This window comes from Lissotriton helveticus, chromosome 3_2 (genome assembly GCF_964261635.1).
Source record: "Lissotriton helveticus chromosome 3_2, aLisHel1.1, whole genome shotgun sequence".
Taxonomy (NCBI): Eukaryota; Metazoa; Chordata; class Amphibia; order Caudata; family Salamandridae; genus Lissotriton; species Lissotriton helveticus.
Window position 1 is genome coordinate 149,747,516 of NC_136062.1, and position 20,053 is coordinate 149,767,568.

Sequence of the window (20,053 nt, forward strand, 5' to 3'; positions counted from 1 at the left end):
ACCTCTGTTCGCCCATACTCGCACTCAGAATCTTCGAGAACTATTGAAAGCACCGAGGTCAGATAAATTGAGAAAATTCAAGGGGATGAGGAAGTGCCACAACTGTGGTCAATGTGGTAATGTAATGATCGGGAAGGAATTTCGACATCCTCAAACGGGCAATGCCATTCTTCTAAAACATACTTCTGACTGTACAACTGAGAATGTCATATATGCAATAGTGTCCCTGCGGACTGATTTACGTGGGTAGGACTAGTAGAAAAATTAAAACAAGGATTGTGGAGCACAAGAGCCGCATAAGAAACAAAAACATGAATTCTGCATTAGCAGCACATTGTATTAATGCAGGTCATACCATTCCGCAACTTAGGTTTACAATCCTTGAGTGTATTTCACCACAAACAGGCATGGACATTAATACCACACTTTCACGAACAGAGACACAATGGATTATTAAATTTGGGACCGTAATCCCAGGGGGTCTCAATGACCACTATGAACTTCTGTGTTTTTTATAAGTGTCACATTCAGTGACTCTAGAATGTGAGGGGTATTTTACATACTTCTTAACGACATTACCTTGAATTGCACTTTTTTTCTTTTTCTTTCCTATTTCCCTCATAATCTCGTTTTATTTATACATTATTCATAGCATCTGTTTACTCTGACCCCCTGTGTGTACAATGTTGAGGAGATCGAACTCGATATTGAGCGCCATCTTGGATGAGGTTAGTTTCTAGTCCGTTCTTTATGTTTGATGTTCCCTGTACGTGGAGGGCGGCGCGCCGTTTCTCCTGTTAGATTATGAACTGGAACCGGCAATCTCTTGTTGAGCTGATTTGAGGAGCAGTCAGACTTTTTGGACGGCGTGTTTGAAACTTGGAGGTAGGGGGAATCTGATTCTTCACCCATTATTTTTTCATTACCTTTTCACCACAAGTAGATTTTTGTCCTTACTGAAGGCTATTTCGTTGGTTTTCAGACATTCTTTGAAATAGTGATAACGAACACGGAGGGGGACAACTAAAGCTTTTCAGAGGTAAGATGATGACATAGTCACTCGATCACGGTGAGATTATTGGAGTAGGACTGATTATCACAATCATTAGCCCATTATTATTATTTTCTAGCGATTTACGATATATCATTGTTTATGATCGTCACTTTGGAGTTTAAAACTGCAGCCTTTTTGTGAATATCTAGTTCGATGCCACAGTCAATTGCTAGTGGGATTTTGGCTGAGTTAGGGAGATTAATTAGTACTACTTTATTCATTTAACAGGAAGAATTGCTGTCTTTTGCATATGTGTGACAGATAATTCTGGTTCCACCAGGATATTGAAGGTATTTTGTACGCAAGAGTTTCTTAGGTGTATTGCATGGCGTTATTTTGGATTTCACGGGTGTGTGGCAATTAAATATCATATAGAGTATGTGGGCACCGTTCCTTCTTCACTTAGCATAACGCTACCGTTCTTTACGTGGCGCAAGGCTACCTTTTGTTCTTTGGGTCAAGTGGTGTAGATACACTCTACCTTTGGACTTTGGCTATTTTTCATTTTCATTACTTTTTTTCCATTTGCACACTACATGGTATTAATGTCGTTTTTTAGCATGTGAAGCTTACAGTAATATAAATCTCAGTTGAATACTATTGCACTGTCACTGTAACTGAGGCCATTGTATTTCTTTGTTGTAGATTCGCAATCTGACTGGCTCCGAGGAGTTTAAACTACACACACATGTGGATATTTGTAATGTGATTTTCCCTGACGAAGGGTTCAGGTTGAACCCGAAATGCATTGGGTTGTTGATGAATGTTTCTTTTGGGAAATTTACTAAAAAATTAAATGTACTTTTCAACACTGCAAAATTGATTTGAGTTCTGAAATGTACTAGTTTATGAGTTTAATTTGAACTTTGTTTCACATTGGATGTTTTTTTTAGAACATTGCAGTAAATGAATTTGTTTAACAATTTGCAAAATACTTTTGTTTATAAAATTTAGGCCTTAGTGCCTTTTATGCTGTGCATTGCTTCAGTCTTCGGTGTTCCCTAGACTCATATATAAGGATAAGGACATTGCCAGTTTGGTCCTGGAAAGAGCCTATCACCTGAAACGGGTACTCCTTTCATCCACCACTGATGATCGTCTAGGAAATAGTTGCTTCTTTGTGCGTCACATAGATGCCTGCTGCAGAATAGTTGCTGTTGGGCACAGTCTGCTGAGGTGTATTTGCTTCTGGTCATAGACAACAGCTACTTGCTGAGGAACATTTGCTCCTTGTGAACCTCCTAATTACTTCTATAGTTGCTCCTGTGGACAACTCTCCGACCAAGTAAGGCCCCAATATTTCTATTATTAAAAAAAATAGAGATACACAGTACAGAACCATGGAAACAGTGAGAAGGCTTAGTAAATGAATAAATCACTAAGAATGAAAAATAAATACCAAACTGAACTCGACTCTTTTCATTTCTGCTAATTCCTGTCGTTCTGGCAGCATAAAATCACATAGGAACTACTGCCAAACCCATAAAATGCCTATTCCTACACCTATTAACCTGAACCTGTCCAAACTCCTCCGTCCATATTTCTCAACTTTTCTGGCTAAACCCCATTGAATACTCGCTCTAGTTTTAATTACCCAGCATGAATAAGTATGTGCTAAAACACGTACATCTATGCAACAAAGCCAACATAGTGCCCATTCGATAGCACAGTGCACTAGGCATGGCAACTAATTAAGTACGGTAGGGCACACACACTTGACTGCTTGCACCCTATTTACTGCCAAATCACAGATATCAAGAATATAAAACTTTCCATAACTAAAAAATTAGCGTAAATTAACGATAACTAACTTCCGTTTGTTACTGTAAACACCATACAATAATTGGTCAGGCATTGCCTAATACTGTGTATTAATAAAGGGCTCACTGACATACTTACAAGTAGCATTAGAATCTAACTCTGAACTCCATGGAGTAGCATGCTACCAGTCTGCAAAGTTCTTCAAGGCCACTTCAGGATAGTAAGCACTTTATACATTCACAATACAATATAATAACTACATTACTAATATTCTTTAAGGGACTTGAAGTTGTGTCTAGAGGACAAGAAAGATTGAAACTTTCTCAGTGCCCTTCAGAAGCGTCTCCCAAAAGAAAGGTCTTTTTGCCAATGTACATGCCAAAAGTGCTTTAAAAGCTAGCACTGAATATTTTACTGAATATGAGAACATAGATGCCTCAGCTGATAGTGCATCTGCTGTATAACTCTCCTGTCTCAGACGAGTGCCTCTTATCGTAGAACTAGATTGGAACCCAACACAGCATCTCACGACGCCTTCAGCAGCCCTTTGTGTGACCTTCAGTTAACAGGCTCGGTTCTTAGGGAAAGCGCAGCAGGTGTTTGCCAGGTTATTCACGTCTTCTACTTCTTGTCATCTTGCTTAATACAGCTCTGTTCTTGTGCTACCTGTGGAGTCCCTCTTCATGCTGTTCATACATTGTATTCATTATGCGCAACATCTTGAGGATTACAGGGAACTACTGATGTGTGTTCGTGTGGAACAACTCAGCGCTTATAGCCGGTGTAGGAGTATTGTAACTCCCTTCTGGCCGGTCTCCCCAAAACCAATCTCACTCCCTTCAGATGATTCTACACTTAGCAGCGCGTTTCGTCTGTGGGGTCGAGAGAAAAGACAGCATTACCCCCATGCTGACCACTCTCCAATGGCTGCCAACGGAAGCAGGGGCTGTCTACAAGTCGGCAGGAGCTAGAGAGCTCAGGCAAAAACATAAATACCCAATTAAAAGGATCCTGTTGCGAGGTACATTAATTCATGCTAAGTGCTATTAGGGTCTCTGAAGTCCAGCTTTCCTCACACTGCCTGCCACCCATACTACCTACCTCCTCCATGTCCTTCTGCCCACACAGAAAGTGGTCCATAGAAACTGTCTTCCACGCGCACTCGTAAATAATATTTTTGTCAAATCTTGTATTTTGAGTGATATGACCACGAATGCCCTGATTCTATATTAAAAACACAGCTTTGGACTATACCATTTCCCGCTAAAGGCGAATATTTCTCTCCATGTGTTGCCATACCTGGAGTGTCACGCAGTTTGGTGCATAATTTCCCTCCATATTAAAGAACCATAGATGTTCTAGCACCAAGGCTAATATGCTGCATTGCTAAATACATATAAGGTCCCAAAGGCGCGACTGATGCCTTGCAAATGCTTGTTTTATCAATTTTCAGCATGGGATGGTCATGGGCAATGATGTTATTTCCTGAGCTTGCACTAAACCTCCCATCGAATTTACCTCTCAAGACAATAACTCTATTAAGATTCCAAATGTGATGATCTTGTATTCTAGCGGCATTGTGGAAAACTTTGATGACTAATAAAGTCTTCATGAACTTAGAAGAACTACTTACGAAACCGGGGCGTTTAATCATGACCCAATCTCCCACCTTTACCACCACTTTCTTCACAGCCTTCCTAGTATCCATATAACATTTCCTTTCAGCTGCTTTCAACTCTTCCCTCCGCTGCACATCACTACACTCACACTCTCATTCCTTGCCCTTGGATAGTTCATACTTGTTGACCCAAGGAGGTTCAAGGCAGGTGTTAAGCACTGTACCTCGAAATACCTGAAAAGGGGTTTTCCCCCCATTGGTGCCATGAGGAGTCATTCTGTAATCTTCAACTTTTTTAAGAACTTCTCCTTTCCATTCTAAAGACAACGACGTACTAAAGCGATAGTCTTTTGAAGCACTCTATTGAATCTCTCGACCATTCCATTTGATTTGGGATGATAGAACATGTTTTATGAACTATGCCTCTCGAGGATAAAAAATCCTGCATCTCTTCTGAAACAAGTTGGCCACCATTGCCGTTTAGGTTAGATTCCAGCATCCCTTCCCATGAAAATAATTCATTCAAGCACTTAATGACATGAGCCAATCATTGACAAGACGTAAACTTCTGGCGTTCGAGATTACATATCAACAATGACCAAAAGAAAAACTTGCAGGCCACTGCTGTGTACCGGTCCCAAAATGTCCAACACAATGTCCTCCCAAGGACGTGAAGGTTGCCTTCTTATGATCATAGGTTGCACCTGTGGACATTTGATTTATCACTCAAAGTACATGGAAGACAGTCCCTCACCACATGCTCCACAAGCTTGTCCATTCCAGGCCACCAGTAGGACATGCTCAATCTTTCCTCTTTTTGTTGTAAGACCTGCATCGGTTGCATGAGCTAAGTCTTCCAATTCCTTTCGGAGACTAGTAGGGGGAATCAATCTCGTCCAATGAAACAGCCCATTCTCCACAGATAATTCATCACGCAGATACCAAAGGGTCTGGTAAGATCAGATCCAGCCTTCACACCAGGCCAAACCTTTTGTATAAAAGACATTAACCTCTTTGAGTGTAGAGCCTATTGCCAACTCCTTGCACCACCTTTCCTCGGAGATGATGCTAGTGTCTAATGCACATACCCATTTGTTTCTCACACCCATGTCATCATCCATGAGGGATTACTTAGGAATAAGACGTGACAATGCATCAGCAACCCCATTGTTAATGCCAGGTATATACTCAAGTGAAACACTATACTCTTGCAAGCAAAAGACCCATTTCGCTATCCTACTGGAAATTAGATCAAGCCCTTTCTTATTAAAGATCTCAACTAAAGGTTTGTGATCCGTCTGGACCTCAAAATCAACACCCCACAGAAATTTCTTTAATTTCTTGATGGCCCAGAATACCGCAAGAGACTCCCTCTCCATAACAGAATATCGGGATTCAGCATCTCTTAGGCTGTAGGATAAAAACATGACTGTTTGCATGCCAGAAGGACCGTGTTGTTGCAGGACTGCACCCAAATCTCTTTCACTGGCATCGGTAGTAAGTATAGGCTTAATTCTAGGGTTAATGCTCTGAAAAGAAAGAGCAGCACTCAAACTTTCTTTTATGTAGGTGAATTCCCTTTCACACAGCTCCAACCAAACAACGGCAACACCCTTCCGTAGGAGACTTCAAGGGATCACCTCATATTGGTGGTTAAATCTGCAAAATCCTAACAAACTTAGCATAAAATTCCACCATGCCCAAGAATTTCATCAATTCATTTTTGTTCGTGAGCGAGCTCATGTTTTGGATAGTGTAAACAAGAACACTCTTAGGCTTAACGCCATTGCCAGTTATGTTGTGTCCAAGATAGTTCATTGAATTAGATCTAAATTGACACCTTTCCATTTTAATGGGAAGATTGCAATCACACAACTACCCAAGCAATCGTGCATCATGTTCGTCTAAGTCATCACCAAATATGAGAATGTCATTCTGATATATGCAGACCCCCACAAGGTCTTTGAGGACTTTCTCCATAGTGCGTTGGAAAACACACAAGGCTGAAACTAAACCAAAAGCCATTCTAATTAATCTAAACGTGCCAAAAGGCATTATAAACGGTGTATAATCTCTGCAGGATTCTTACAACTCAATCTGATGGTAAGCAGAGGTGAGATTGATGATACTGAAAACTCTCGCTCCACCTAGCAAAACCAACAACTCCGTAATGTTTGGAAGAGGATATCTATCCATTATCACATTCTTATTTAGTTATCAAAGTTCAACCACAGGATCCTGGCAGCAACCACAGGAGCCACCCACTCTTCAATAACGCCACCGCTCTTTAGCTTGCCGATCATCTTCTGCATGGCATCTCTTATAGAAAGAGGTCAATTTCTTACTTTACAGTATACAGGAACAGCATTGTTCTTTAATTTAAATTTGTGTTGATAACCCTTCAAACACCCCAACTCATGCTTGACGACTCCAGGAAATTCCTTCCTAAGAATTTGCAAAGATTCACTCTCTGCAGATTCCTCCACCGAACACACACTGTCCTTAATTAGAATGGGAGGATCAGAATTGGGATCAAGAAACACACCTAAGTCACCCTAATGAAGCCAACTGATGATACTATCTCCCTTTTATGATACATACATTTTCCCTGAGACCAGTCTATTTTTATATTCAATCAGGCCAACGAAATAACCATGTAACTTGATAGGCCTACCCCCGTATGCCATAGGTGTGATGTCGGGCTTTGTAAGAAAGACCTTGTTCTTCAACTTCGTAAGATAAAATTCATTCGAGACAATAGTGAGCTTTGCACCCGAATCAAATAGAACATGTGTGGTTTCTCCTTCAACAGTAATACTGTCGAAGGGACATGACTTACTACCACCTGAAGCCTGGGCCTGTATCACAATTTGCCCACATTCAAAGTCATCTGAATTTGACGCAGGATTGTCACCCTCATACACTTCAACCATTTTGAGTCTTGGCTCAGGTTTACTTCTACATGCCATTGCAAAATGGCCTTTCTTTTTGCACTTACTGCAGGTTTGACCCAATGCAGGATAGTTTTTGTCATTAGCGAGATGACCAGCTCCACTACATCTGTAGCATTTACAACATACCACTTTCCCTTTAAACAACTCTTTGTTGGTAGGAGGCTTATCTCTTTCTTTTTCAAGCCACTTTTGAGTCTTTTCTTTAACAACTTGTACTTCGACATCTTTTTCAAACTCCTTTTTTTATCACCGCAACACATTTCATAGTGTTCAATTCTTTAGCTACAGACAGAAACTCATTCATGGTTGGGTCATCTCTCAACCATAGTACTTCCCTTCGTTTTTCCATATTGCACCCAAACATAAATTGATCAGGAACTAAGTTTTCAAACTTGCAGGATGAAGAAAGTTTTCTCAAATTAGTAACATAGCCTTTTACAGTTTCTTCATCTCTTTGAGTTCTTTTTGCAAAATGGTACCTTTTGAAGATAGTACTAACCTTGGGCAAATAGTGTTTATCCAGTTTCTTAATGCATAGCCCATAATCATTTAATTCTTCTGCCTCTGCAGGCGACATATCCGGAAAATGATCAAACACATCTTGACCCTCAGAGTTTAAGCAATGAAGTAGTAAAGAAGATTTCCTTTCAGCACGGCGAGAAGCCCCACAAACCTTGGCATATCTCTGAAATACCTTCTTCCACTTTTGCCATTTTATAAGTGGAACTCCAGGATAGGGCAAGAAAAACGGTGCTCATCATTGAGTTGACACGCATTGAAAGTAATGCCACTCTATATATGATGATGATGTGCCTATCATTGAGAACGCGCGATTCCTAGCATACCACGATGCAAATGTGCGTATCATTGAGTTGACGCGCATTGGAAGTAGTACCAAATTTTCATGTAATGCAAATGTGCGTATCATTGACACGCAAACCAACAAGCTCAATTAAAAGCTAGAAGAGGCCTGTGGCAAGCTGCAACAGGAATGAGCGTGTTATTCCAAATGTGCATATTAAGTCACCCCTACGTTAGACCTCAGGCAGCCAACAGGGTAGGGTGCTATGTAACTAAAAAGTAGGACAAATGCTCTTAAGTTTGCATGTACTGGTAGTGAAAAACACCTAAATCTGTTTTTTCACTACTGTGAGGTCTACACCTCTCATAGGTGAACATTGGGAATTCCTCATTGACACTTATATCGACAAACTGAAATGTGCAATCTTTCTTTGACGTAGGAAACCAGGAGCTTGAAACACAGCCCCCATCTTTAGTTAGTAATTTCAAATGTGCGTATCATTGACACGCAAATTGACCAGCTGAAACGTGCTTTGACGAATGAGTATGGAGCTTGTAACACAATCTCTGTCTTAGGTAAATGAAGACACTCCTCCTGTGACAACAGCCAATAGGATAACACAGAGCCACAGGCAAAGCAGAAGTGTTGGCATGGAGAAGGCAGAGAGGGCACCGAAGAAGCTCCAGTTAAGAATTTCTTGATAATATAGTATTATATTAGAAATACAAGCCAAATTTTATTCCGGCTGCGCTGACGCGAAGCGGACCGCTGGCTAGAATTTTAAAAAGCGCAATCCTGAACGGGTCCGGGAGCCGTTGGAATGGTCGTGCCAGTTGCACTTCTACTCACACAAAAGTGTGACGGGGTCAGTATTTTAAAGTACTTTGACAAGAAATACGTTGGGCTCTCTCACAAGTAAATATGTCTTTGATATAGCAGAAGCTTACTTACGGGAATTCAAAGTAATTGATGAACGGAGAAAGCTTGAAATAAGTACACTTGAGGCGGGCTGTAATCAATCAAGTGTGTCACCGCCAATCATAAAGCCCATTTTGAATAAACGCGGGTAAAGTCACAAAAAGGTTATCTCTCATCGGATTTCCTTTGAAATATAAATTGCCTTGTCCATGTGTTGAGATCTTCGTTAATTAGCCGATTATTCCAGTGTTGTATTCTGGAAGTATGACGCTGGAGTCAGGAAGGATGTCAAATACAGGTTTATTCTTAAAAGAAGATCCCATCCAACAAGAACGGCGGCTGCAGCCTCAACTGACATACAGCCTTAAGCCCACCAGGCTATTCCACAGTAACTACTATGACATGTTAACCTTCCAAAGTGACATGAACGTAGGCAATGCTAACATAGTGTTTATACCTACAGTGGAGATAGTACAGTACGTACCACACCTTCACATATGTTTCATATTATGCATGTTATTTTACTATGACCTTTTATTTTCTAATATATTTTTCTCCTATTGTGTAATAATGTTCTATTCTAGAACCTATATCAGGCTGCCAGGAGAATGGTCAGACCCTTCTGAGATTTCTCCCGAGTAACTGGCCTGATTACCATGGGTCCTTTTCTGTGTATACTTCTGAGGAATGAAACCTAACATTTGAAAACTACAACGTTGCTACCGCTTCGTTTGTTAGCTAACCCGATTCTACAGTATTCCTTTTGCATCAGTAAAGTTTATGTACCAATTTCTGTATTTCTTTTAAGTACAGCCTTTTTGATACTTGGTGCAGACCATAGGTGAAAACAGATATCAAATACCTAAAAGAACAAAACATCGGGAGCGAGTGATATTTCTGTAACATTTCTACCCATGTATTAAATTAACTCCAGTCAGTCGAGAAAGATTGTTAATGTCTCTGGGAAGTCGGTCCATATGCTGCGTGCAATCTAGACACTATTTTGGATGCCCCTGCAGTCCTATTCAAATGAGGATTTGAGGGCATCACATCCCTGAACGGCCAAACCTATTTTCAAACATTCTAAGGGATCCAGGCGGTCTCCTTGTTGTCTGCCTTCACGAGAGAAATCCAGTTTGTTTTCTAGTTGTCATACTATACCTTCACTTTTAACCGGTTTTTGAATTTTATAGAATTAATTTGTTACTGAAACAGACTGTATGTTTCGATCACCCTATCAAAATTCTTAGCAGAGCTTAGAGCAATGATCCAACACTTGAATGTTTCTATTATTCAGACTGTGTCTAAGAGCATTTGGATTCAACTTGCGTTGTCTGATAATGTATACGTTTCCATTAACGTCTTGGAATTCCTTATTGTATTTCAGTGGCAGCATGGAGCCTGCATTTCACAGAGGTGACCTGCTTTTCTTGACAAATCGAGTGGAAGATCCTATCCGCGTTGGGGAAATTGTGGTCTTTAGGATAGAAGGGAGGGAGATTCCTATTGTTCATCGTGTACTAAAAATTCATGAAAAGTAAGTATAGGCTTTGTGGTGGCACTGATTTGGAAATGTTTGCAGAGCTCTATAGTAATGAAATACTAGATATATATGTTTGTGCACTATAAACCATTTGTACAATGTATTCAACTTGCTCATAAATACTCCTTAGATACAAAAAGTACCAAGTTCCATACGTTGAAGGAAACCTACTTTACCTTGTGGGTAAGTCAGCCTATGACTTATGAGGGTGTAATAATGCACTGTCTATTCATGCTTTCTATTTTAATTCAGCTTTGTCTAGTTCATGGGAATTTGAATACAAAACCTGTCCTGTACGCAGAGTTGCACTTCATATATATTTAGAAACATATCTGCTATAGATGGATATATATCTACAGATATAGATATATATATCTATATATATATAACTATCTATCTATCTATCTAGATAGATAGATAGATATATATCTGGTCACACACAAGATATATATATGTGTGTGACCAGTAGTTCTATTTCCTCCCAATGTTCTTATGGAGATTGGTTCCTGTGTACCCAAGATTTGAAGGAAATGAGCATGTATCTGTAGAAATACACTCTGAGTCTTCTGTTTTGTTCTAGCTTTATAAATCAGGCTTTCAAGAGGATAGCATGTAGATGACCTCCAGCTGAGATGCAAAACCACAGCTGACATTTCATAAAATTTAATCACACCTCTCATTCCACTCTTCTCAACCGGCACATCCTAATGAAGTATTCTACACTACAGATCATCCCCATAGTATAGTTCCAGATTCTGACAAGATATGTAACTTTTTAGCTTTTGTCCACAAGGAGTGGACACATTTTGTATAAGGGAGAAAATATCCTCAGAGGCCACAAGATCCGAACCTACCACTCCCTCTTAAAGCCTGGTTTTACATCCTGGAAAATCCTCCTCTGAGTCAAGTATGAAATCCAGGCAAATGCATCGCCATCAAACATGTCAAAGTGGAAGGCAGTGATGACAATGGCAATAGCCACGTAGACAACCCCGTTGGTGGCCACCATACCAACACTGTCGGCGTCGAGACATCCTTCGACGAAGCCATCATTGTCTATGGAAGAAGCCGCCACCGTTACAGTTGACGCCTGACCAGACGTCGTAGGCGACAACAGAGAAACCAGTGCAAGAACACTTATGCCCAGAGCACACTTCGCCTAGCAAGTAGTCTGCCATCAAGCCATCTGTTGGATGTGGAGGACTCAGATGATGATGGCCCGTTTGGTGCAGCCAAGGCAGTGGTCCCTTTAAGAAGGGAGCCGGGAGGGAGGGTCCGCTGGGTGGCAGGAGCGGGTGGTCCAATCGGCTGGCGGGGGGCGGGGCCGAAGGGAGGCAGCGGCGGGAAAGTCTGGTGCGGGCGGCCTGGCGGCTGAGCGGCGGCTGGGTCGCCTGCAGCGAATCTGGTAACGCGCAGGAGCGGTAGCAGGAGGAGCGTGGGGGCGACCAGGCCTAGCCAAGGCTTAGAGTGTGCCGAACCAACACTCCACTGCTAGGCAGATCCGAAAAATCGTGTACAAATGGACGATGCACCAGAGAAGAATATCCACAAGGTCCAATTCGTGTTAAATAATTCCTTTATTAAATTTCCAATCAAAACAAACTCCTCAGCCAACGCGTTTCGTTCTCAAGGAACTTCGTCAGGGCTGAAATAATCCAAGACGTATAATCAATATTGAGTAGAGCGAATAAGAATATAAGTAATCACCAATACAAATTAAAATAAAAGCACAAGAAACAAGAAAAAAGAACAAGAAGCCCAGCTCAAAACACCATACATAATTACAAAGTTAAAAAAGTTTAGAAAAACATTTAACCATCATGAGAATTTCCATATCATACATAAGACCTTCATAAAATCACATCACAATCTTTTTTACATATCATAGAAAAAAACATTCGTAAAATCACATAGGGGAAAGTACATATTGTTGACAGTACATTACATGTAGTTCATGATTTAAAGTAATCCGAGAAGCGACGCGCATATTATATGTAACAAAACAATTTTAGTAATTCATAACCAAAGATGTTGCAAAATGATGTTATTCTAATGAAAAAATAACAGTGAGCCCACTAATTTTAAGTATCTACGACCATATATCCCATGGTAATTCACACTGTACAATCTCTATTCAGTCTGTACAGTTGTAACAAGAGAAAAGAGAGACTCATCTTACCTATGTTACAAAAAGGAATTCCCTGTAGGTTAGTCCATTATTTAAAATCTGGAATGAATAGTTAGCAGGCCACTTGATAGAAGGCCAATAAATTTCTTGGGCAATATTTTGAATAGACTGTGAGTGAATCTGCAAATAACCAATATGATAATGCTTTAAGAGATTGAGAGAGATCAAATCACCATAATAACCATAACAAGATCAATCAAAATTGATACCTCAGTGTGTGGTCTATATAGTAGACAGAGGTCTTAATACTGGCATACTCATCGTTTTAATGTTCGTGTAAACACACGAATATCAATCAGCATTAAAGAACAAACGTCCTGTTCCTGAACATGCACAATAATATTTATAGATATGATCAAATCATGGATCATACATTAGTTATGTATTCGTGTAGAAGCACATATGTCAAACAATACAGAATGTCCAGTGTCACTATCCAAAGTCTACCTAGCAGGAACCATATTTTCTTATAGGGATGACAAATATCTAAATGCGCAGTATACAGCATCTGAGTGGATCTCTTATATATAGACACAAGTAGCAGTTGGTAAAGGCAGTTGTGTTAAGATAACATATCATACTCTCACCTTATATTAGAGTCGACAAAAGATGCAATTCCCGCCGTATAATAGCTTTGGGAAAAGTTCTAGTCGCGGTCACTCACTCTGGATCAAACAATAAAACAAATAACTGTTCAATATAGAGTCACCAGTTTGCTAGTAAAAATAAAGTCACTGCAAGATAATAGAGTCCAAGGTCACAATCGCAAAAGGTGGCCCCAATATCTAAATGCGGTTTAAAATTGTGCTGTGTTTCGGTTTCTAAATGATATAAATAGCATTTGGACTAGTTGAGAGGTACATGAACGGGAACGTTCTATATTTGATACGATGACAGACATATCTCTGAGCCACCACAAAGCGTCATTAGAAAATATTCCAACACCCGCAAGCCGAGCGACTACGTCTACAAGGCTAACTAACAGGGTGTGAATAGTCCGCTACTTATATCGTGCTATAGTTCGCAATGTTTTCCAGAGTTGGAACGGAAAATATTCAAGGCCCGCTCCCCGGTTATATTCTTACCGCAATATCCGTGTTCGGAAGAGTAACGAGTGCGCAAACCGAGCTACTCAAGAAATTCAATTTAAATATCCCGGCAGGCTAGCCTGGTCACCGCCCATCTCGTTTACAAACATCCGTTCCCGTGTAGATCATGTGATCATATATGTCTCCCTAGACGCCATCGTGTAATGGACACGAAACAATACTACGCACGTCCTGCTAATAAATGTATACAATTTGCGACACTTTGCAACTGGAGCTAAACTGGCAAGATAAAATTAACTTTAGATCTCATATTTAGATGTTGAAAGTATATAAATAACTTGAACGTACTATCATCGTTATTTTAACCAGTCTCTCTTTCTCGACAATGTAGGTCAATATACGAATAACTAAAACATATTGTCATCGTTATTATTATAAGTCTCTTTTTTTCAACAATATACGATCAACATGTACTTCAAATAAAGAAAGGAGGAGAACATATATAAAGCCTAACGTATCTGATGCCAATGATTACATCTGCCGATTGTCGTGGATTGTATCTACAGAAAAGGGCAAGTGTATGTCTGCATAATATTAGACCGGTCGCGTTTATTTGCCATCACATGAATTTTTCATAGTCGTACTATTCCCCATTTTATTGAAAATAGAAACAATTAGGCTAAAGAATAAAAGGTTAAAAAACGACATGAAAGAGACAGAGTGGGTTAGAAATCATAACAGTTTCTAATTTGTATTTAGAAAGACCTGGCAAAAGGAAATAGCCAGAACAAACATTTCATTAGAAGTATCAGATCCTTCAAATCACTTCTCAGTTAAAGAAATTCCCTCAACAGAAATAACTGAACGAATACTAGTTTTTTGTATAACGACTCCATATACAATTGTCAGAAAACGTATCTACTACAACCAAAAGAACAATGTGACTAATTTCCCTTGAGCCCAATGGGAAAATACAATCGCTGTTCCCAGATATCATAGGAAGTGATGCATCTCATGATCCGTATTATGGCCTAAGTTGATGGCCTTACGACGACAAATCCATCTTGCTTCCTTTTGTCTCAATAAGAGTTCTCTATTTCCACCCCTTTTTGGGACTGGAACGTGATCAATTGCATGAAACCAAAAGTCTAAGTCATCCGGATGCTCAGTTGTGTAGTGATTCGTTATGGGGTATCTAGTATCTTTAGTTCTTATTGCGCGTTTATGTTCTTGTATTCTAAGCTTCAGCGCACGCACTGTGCTACCAACATATATAATATCACATCTACAGCCGAGAACATAGACCACATGTGTGGTGTTACAATTCATGAAGAAATCTACACTGTATTTCTTATTCGAGTTGTAGCTGAAAATAGAGGTCTTATTTTTCCCCATCGGGCAGATATTACATGTGCCACATGTAAAGAAGCCTTTTGGCCTATCCGGAAACCATATGGGGGTAGATTTTGGCGTGGTTACATAGCTCGGGCACAGAGTGTTTCTTAAGGAAGTACCCCTCCTATAGGTTACTGATGGCCTGTTTTCAATGTGCTCCTTTAGACCTGTGATTTCTTGTAATAGATGCCAATGTTTTCGCAGAATATTAAAAAAATGTGTGGTGTATTGGGTCACAAATCTAGCCACTTGATGTTTGTTCCCACCAGTATCCTTATTCCTTAGGGTATCATCTCTGTTCAGACTTTTGATTCTATGTTCAGATCTGTCAAGTATTTCCTTTTTGTATCCTCTCTTGGTAAATCTATTGATGGTATCTCTAATGTTTGAATCGAACTTATCTTCTTCATTGCAGGCTCGTCTAATTCTAACCATCTCTCCATATGGGATGTTATTTTTAACTGACGGAGGATGTGCACTTTCAGCATGCAGAACCGAATTGCACGCTGTTTCCTTCCTATACAACGTGCTATTGATTCTCCCATTCTTGATGTAAAATTGGATATCAAGGAAATTGATCTTTTCTTTATGGTGTACCATAGTAAATCTGATCTTAAAACTGTTGTCATTAAGGAAGTTCACGTATTGTTCCAATTGTCTAATGGAACCAGACCAAAGACAGATCACGTCATCGATGTACCTCCCCCAGTACACGATGTTATTGGTGCAGGGGGAGGCATCTCGACCCCAAGCATGCTCCCTCTCAAACCACCCCATAAACAGGCAGGCGTAAGAGGGAGCAAACTTGGAGCCCATGGCGGTCCCATGTACCTGCTGGTACCAGCGGTTGTCAAATAAAAAAAGTTGTTGGACAGAATGATTTCAATCATAGAGACGATCATTTCGTTATACTCCTACAAGCATGCCTCATCCCTATCCAGGAATGAGCGTATTGCTCTGATCCCATGTTCTTTGTCTATGGACGTGTAAAGACTCTCTACATCAAGGGTTACAAAGGATAGGTCATGCAACCACTCAAAATCACGAAATTTTGTTAAGATGTCTTTACTCCCCCTAACATATGATGGTAAGATATATGGTCGTAGATACTTAAAATTAGTGGGTTCACTGTTATTTTTTCATTAGAATAACATCATTTTGCAACATCTTTGGTTATGAATTACTAAAAATGTTTTTTTACATATAATATGCACGTTGCTTCTTGGATTACTTTAAATCAGGATCAGTGGCAGTGATCCTCCTGGACCTCAGTGCGGCCTTCGACACTGTCAACCACCGGGTTTTAATCAAGCGTCTCAGAGACATCTGGGTGGAGGGTACTGCCCTGGCTTGGTTTGCGTCATTCATAAACCACCGCTCCTTCCAGGTCTGGGAGAACGACACCCGCTCCCCAGCAGTCCCCCTCCAGTGCGGAGTGCCGTAGGGCTCTTCGCTAAGCCCGACATTATTCAATGTCTACATGTCCCCACTGGAGGAGGTAGTCACCCCGTTCGGAGTGAAAATCATCAGCTACGCTGACGACACCCAGCTGGTGGTGTCCCTATCCCATCCCAACCAAGAACCATCTAATCTCCAAAGCTGCCTTTCCAAAATCCAGGGGTGGATGAATAATTCAGCGTTGAAACTCAACGGGTCCATGACAGAAATCTTGCTTCTTGGTCAAAAAGGGCTCTCCCTTCCCCTAACATCTGGTCCTCCTGTCTGGGTGAACCCCCGGCCCCCAAAACCGAGATCAAGAGCCTGGGAATCTGGCTAGAGAAAGACCTGTCCTTCAAAACTCAAGCCAAAAAAACGTCTGAGATTTGTTTTGGGCTTCTTAGATCAGTCAGGAAAATCCTGCCCTTGCTCCCTCCCATCTCCCGGAAATTGCTAATCCAAGGTCTTATTCTATCTAGGCTGGATTACAGCATTGCCATCTACCTGGGAGCCCCCGAAGCCACCTTCAACAAATTACAAAGAATTCAGAATGCCGCGGCCCGGCTTCTCACCAACACTCCGGCCAGATCATCGGCCAAACCAGCTTTGAAGCACCTTCACTGGCTGCCAGTAAGAGAAAGAGTTAAATTCAAGGCTCTCTGTCTGGCCCATAAACTCTTACAGGATAAAGGCCCCCCCATCCTCAAAAACGTTATCACGCCCTACAAGGCTACAAGATCCCTCCACTCTGATCACGAACACCTCATCACAGTTCACAGAGTGAAAAAGGCCCGTACAGGCGGACGGCGATTCTCTGTGAACACGGCCAGCCTATGGAACACCCTCCCCCGTAAACTAAGGACGGAATCAGATCACCTCCGATTCAGGAAACTACTGAAAACACACCTCTTCCCCTGATCCCTCTTCCCCCTTTTCTCCCCGACAACCCACCCTCTCGACTGTCTTGGTCTCAGCGCTGGGATACTTCCGGGTTACTATGCGCTCTACAAAACCCTAATAATAATAATAATAATAATAAATCATGAACTACATGTAATGTACTGTCAACAATATGTACTTTCCCCTATGTAATTTTACAAATGTTTTTTTCTATGATATGTAAAAAAAATTGTGATGTGATTTTATGAAGGTCTTATGCATGATATGGAAATTCTCATGATGGTTAAATGTTTTTCTAAACATTTTTAAATGTGTTTTGAGCTAGGCTTCTTGTTCTTTTTTCTTGTTTCTTGTGCTTTTATTTTAATTTGTATTGGTGATTACTTATATTCTTATTCGCTCTACTCAATATTGATTATATGTCTTGGATTATTTCAGCCCTGACGAAGTTCCTTGAGAACGAAACGCGTTGGCTGAGGAGTTTGTTCTGATTGGAAATTTAATAAAGGAATTATTTAACACAAATTGGACCTTGTGGATACTCTTCTCTGGTGCACCGTCCATTTGTACACGAGTTTACAGTAAATGTGTTAGTCTCATCTCCAACCTTCCAACTCCAAACTTCCAACACACCAACCTATCTGGAAGCCACTTTAGATACTCACAAAACTCTAGCTTGTCCCAGTGGATCCAGAATTCACAATATTCAGGCTCTAATCGCTCAGTTTCAGCCCAACCACTCATTACCAGCTCAAGTGTTTATTCAGCTGCTGGGAATAATGGTGTCTTGCATCATAATTGTTCCTCATGCAAGGCTTTACATGCGTCTCCCTCAACATTGTTTAGCGAGTCAGTGGAACCAGTGGCAGGGTCAATTAACTGATCTAGTGTTGGTAATCGTCTGACCATCGCTCTCTGCAGTGGTGGAACCCACAAAATTTGTCCAAAGGGTGGCCCTTCATCGACCCTGTTCCACAGACAGAGCTTTGCTCACTGGTTGGGGATCTCAGTTCCAAGATCACACAATTCAAGGTTTGTGGAGTCCAAAGCATATACATCTTCACATTAATCACCTAGAGTTGCTAGCAGTGTTTCTAGCGCTCAAAGGCTTTCAACTTCACCTTGTAGGCAAAACTGTCCTAGTCCACACCGACAACATGATAGCTATGTACTATATACAAAAAACAGGGGGGGGTGGGACACTCTCCCACTGTCACTACTAGCACAAGCCATTTGGAGGTGGGCCATACACCACAGAATGTATCTTCTAGCAGAACACCTTCCAGGAGTAAACAATCAAATTCCCGACCTTCTCAGCAGACTGAAGCAACAAATCCACGAGCGGGAACTTCATCCTCAAGTTCTCATCCCATGCTTTCAACTTTGGGGTTTTCCCCAAATAGCTTTATTTGCCACACACAAAAACCCAAAAATGCCCAACCCTCGCCTCCAGGTATCCAAACCCATTCTCCAAAGGCAATGCACTGTGGATGAACTGGTCACGGATATTTGCCTACGCTTTTCTCACTCCCACTCATTCCACTAGTGGTTCAGAAGCTCAGGCAAAAACCCCTCACACTACTCCTAGTAGCTCCCACATGGGCCTGTCAACCTTGGTTCACAAACCTGTTGGAGCTATCAGTAGTTCCACATCAAAAGCTGCATCTTGTAGCCAGTCTCCTCACTCGGAGCCATGGAGAAAAAGACATCCAGATCCCAAGGAACTCAACTTAGCGATCTGGAGTCATAGTTTGGTTTTCTGAATCTTCCACTAGACTGTATGAACATCATAAAAGAGGCAAGAAGGCCTAATACAAGAGCTTGTTATGCAGCTAAATGGAAATGATCTGTTATATATTCTAATAATAACAATATCAATCCTTTGGATGCTTCCATACAAAATATAATCTCCTATTTACTACCCTTCAGCAGTCCTGATTAGCGTACACATCCATCGGCTTACATCTTGCTGCAGTAGCGGTCTACCTACGAAATAGACAGCATTTGTCTCTGTTTAGAGTACCAGTTATCTAAGCATTTATGGAGGGACTAAAAAGGGTAATGCCACCAAGACTTCCACCTTCCAATGCATAAATGTGAACTGCAGTTTCTTTGATGGAAAGTTGCTTTCCTCATTGCAATTACCTCACTGAGAAGAGTGGGTGAGCTACAGGCACTAATCATAGAAGACATTTTTTCCAGCTCCACAAAGACAAGTGGTTCTTCGTACTAACCCTAAATTTCTACCTAAAGTAGTTTCTGCCTTTTAAATGAATCAATCGGTTGTTACCAGTGTTTTATTCTCAACCAGAACCAGTGACAGACCTTAGATGTTAGAAGAGCTTTGCTATATTACATAGAAAGAACAAAAAGAGCAAAAAGAACGTTACCAATACCCCTTATAGGGCGGCATCCTACTCAAGAAATAGGGGCT

At 40.8% G+C, this 20,053-nt stretch overlaps 1 protein-coding gene across 1 annotated transcript in view; it reads left to right on the forward strand.

Annotated features, from left to right (window-relative positions):
* SEC11A (SEC11 homolog A, signal peptidase complex subunit) overlaps nucleotides 1–20,053 on the forward strand; it is a 195,781-nt gene that overhangs the window by 121,468 nt on the left and 54,260 nt on the right. The window contains exon 3 of the mRNA XM_078684943.1: nucleotides 10,495–10,644. Within this exon, the coding sequence (XP_078541069.1) occupies nucleotides 10,495–10,644 (150 nt within the window). The remainder of the gene's footprint in view (nucleotides 1–10,494; nucleotides 10,645–20,053) is intronic.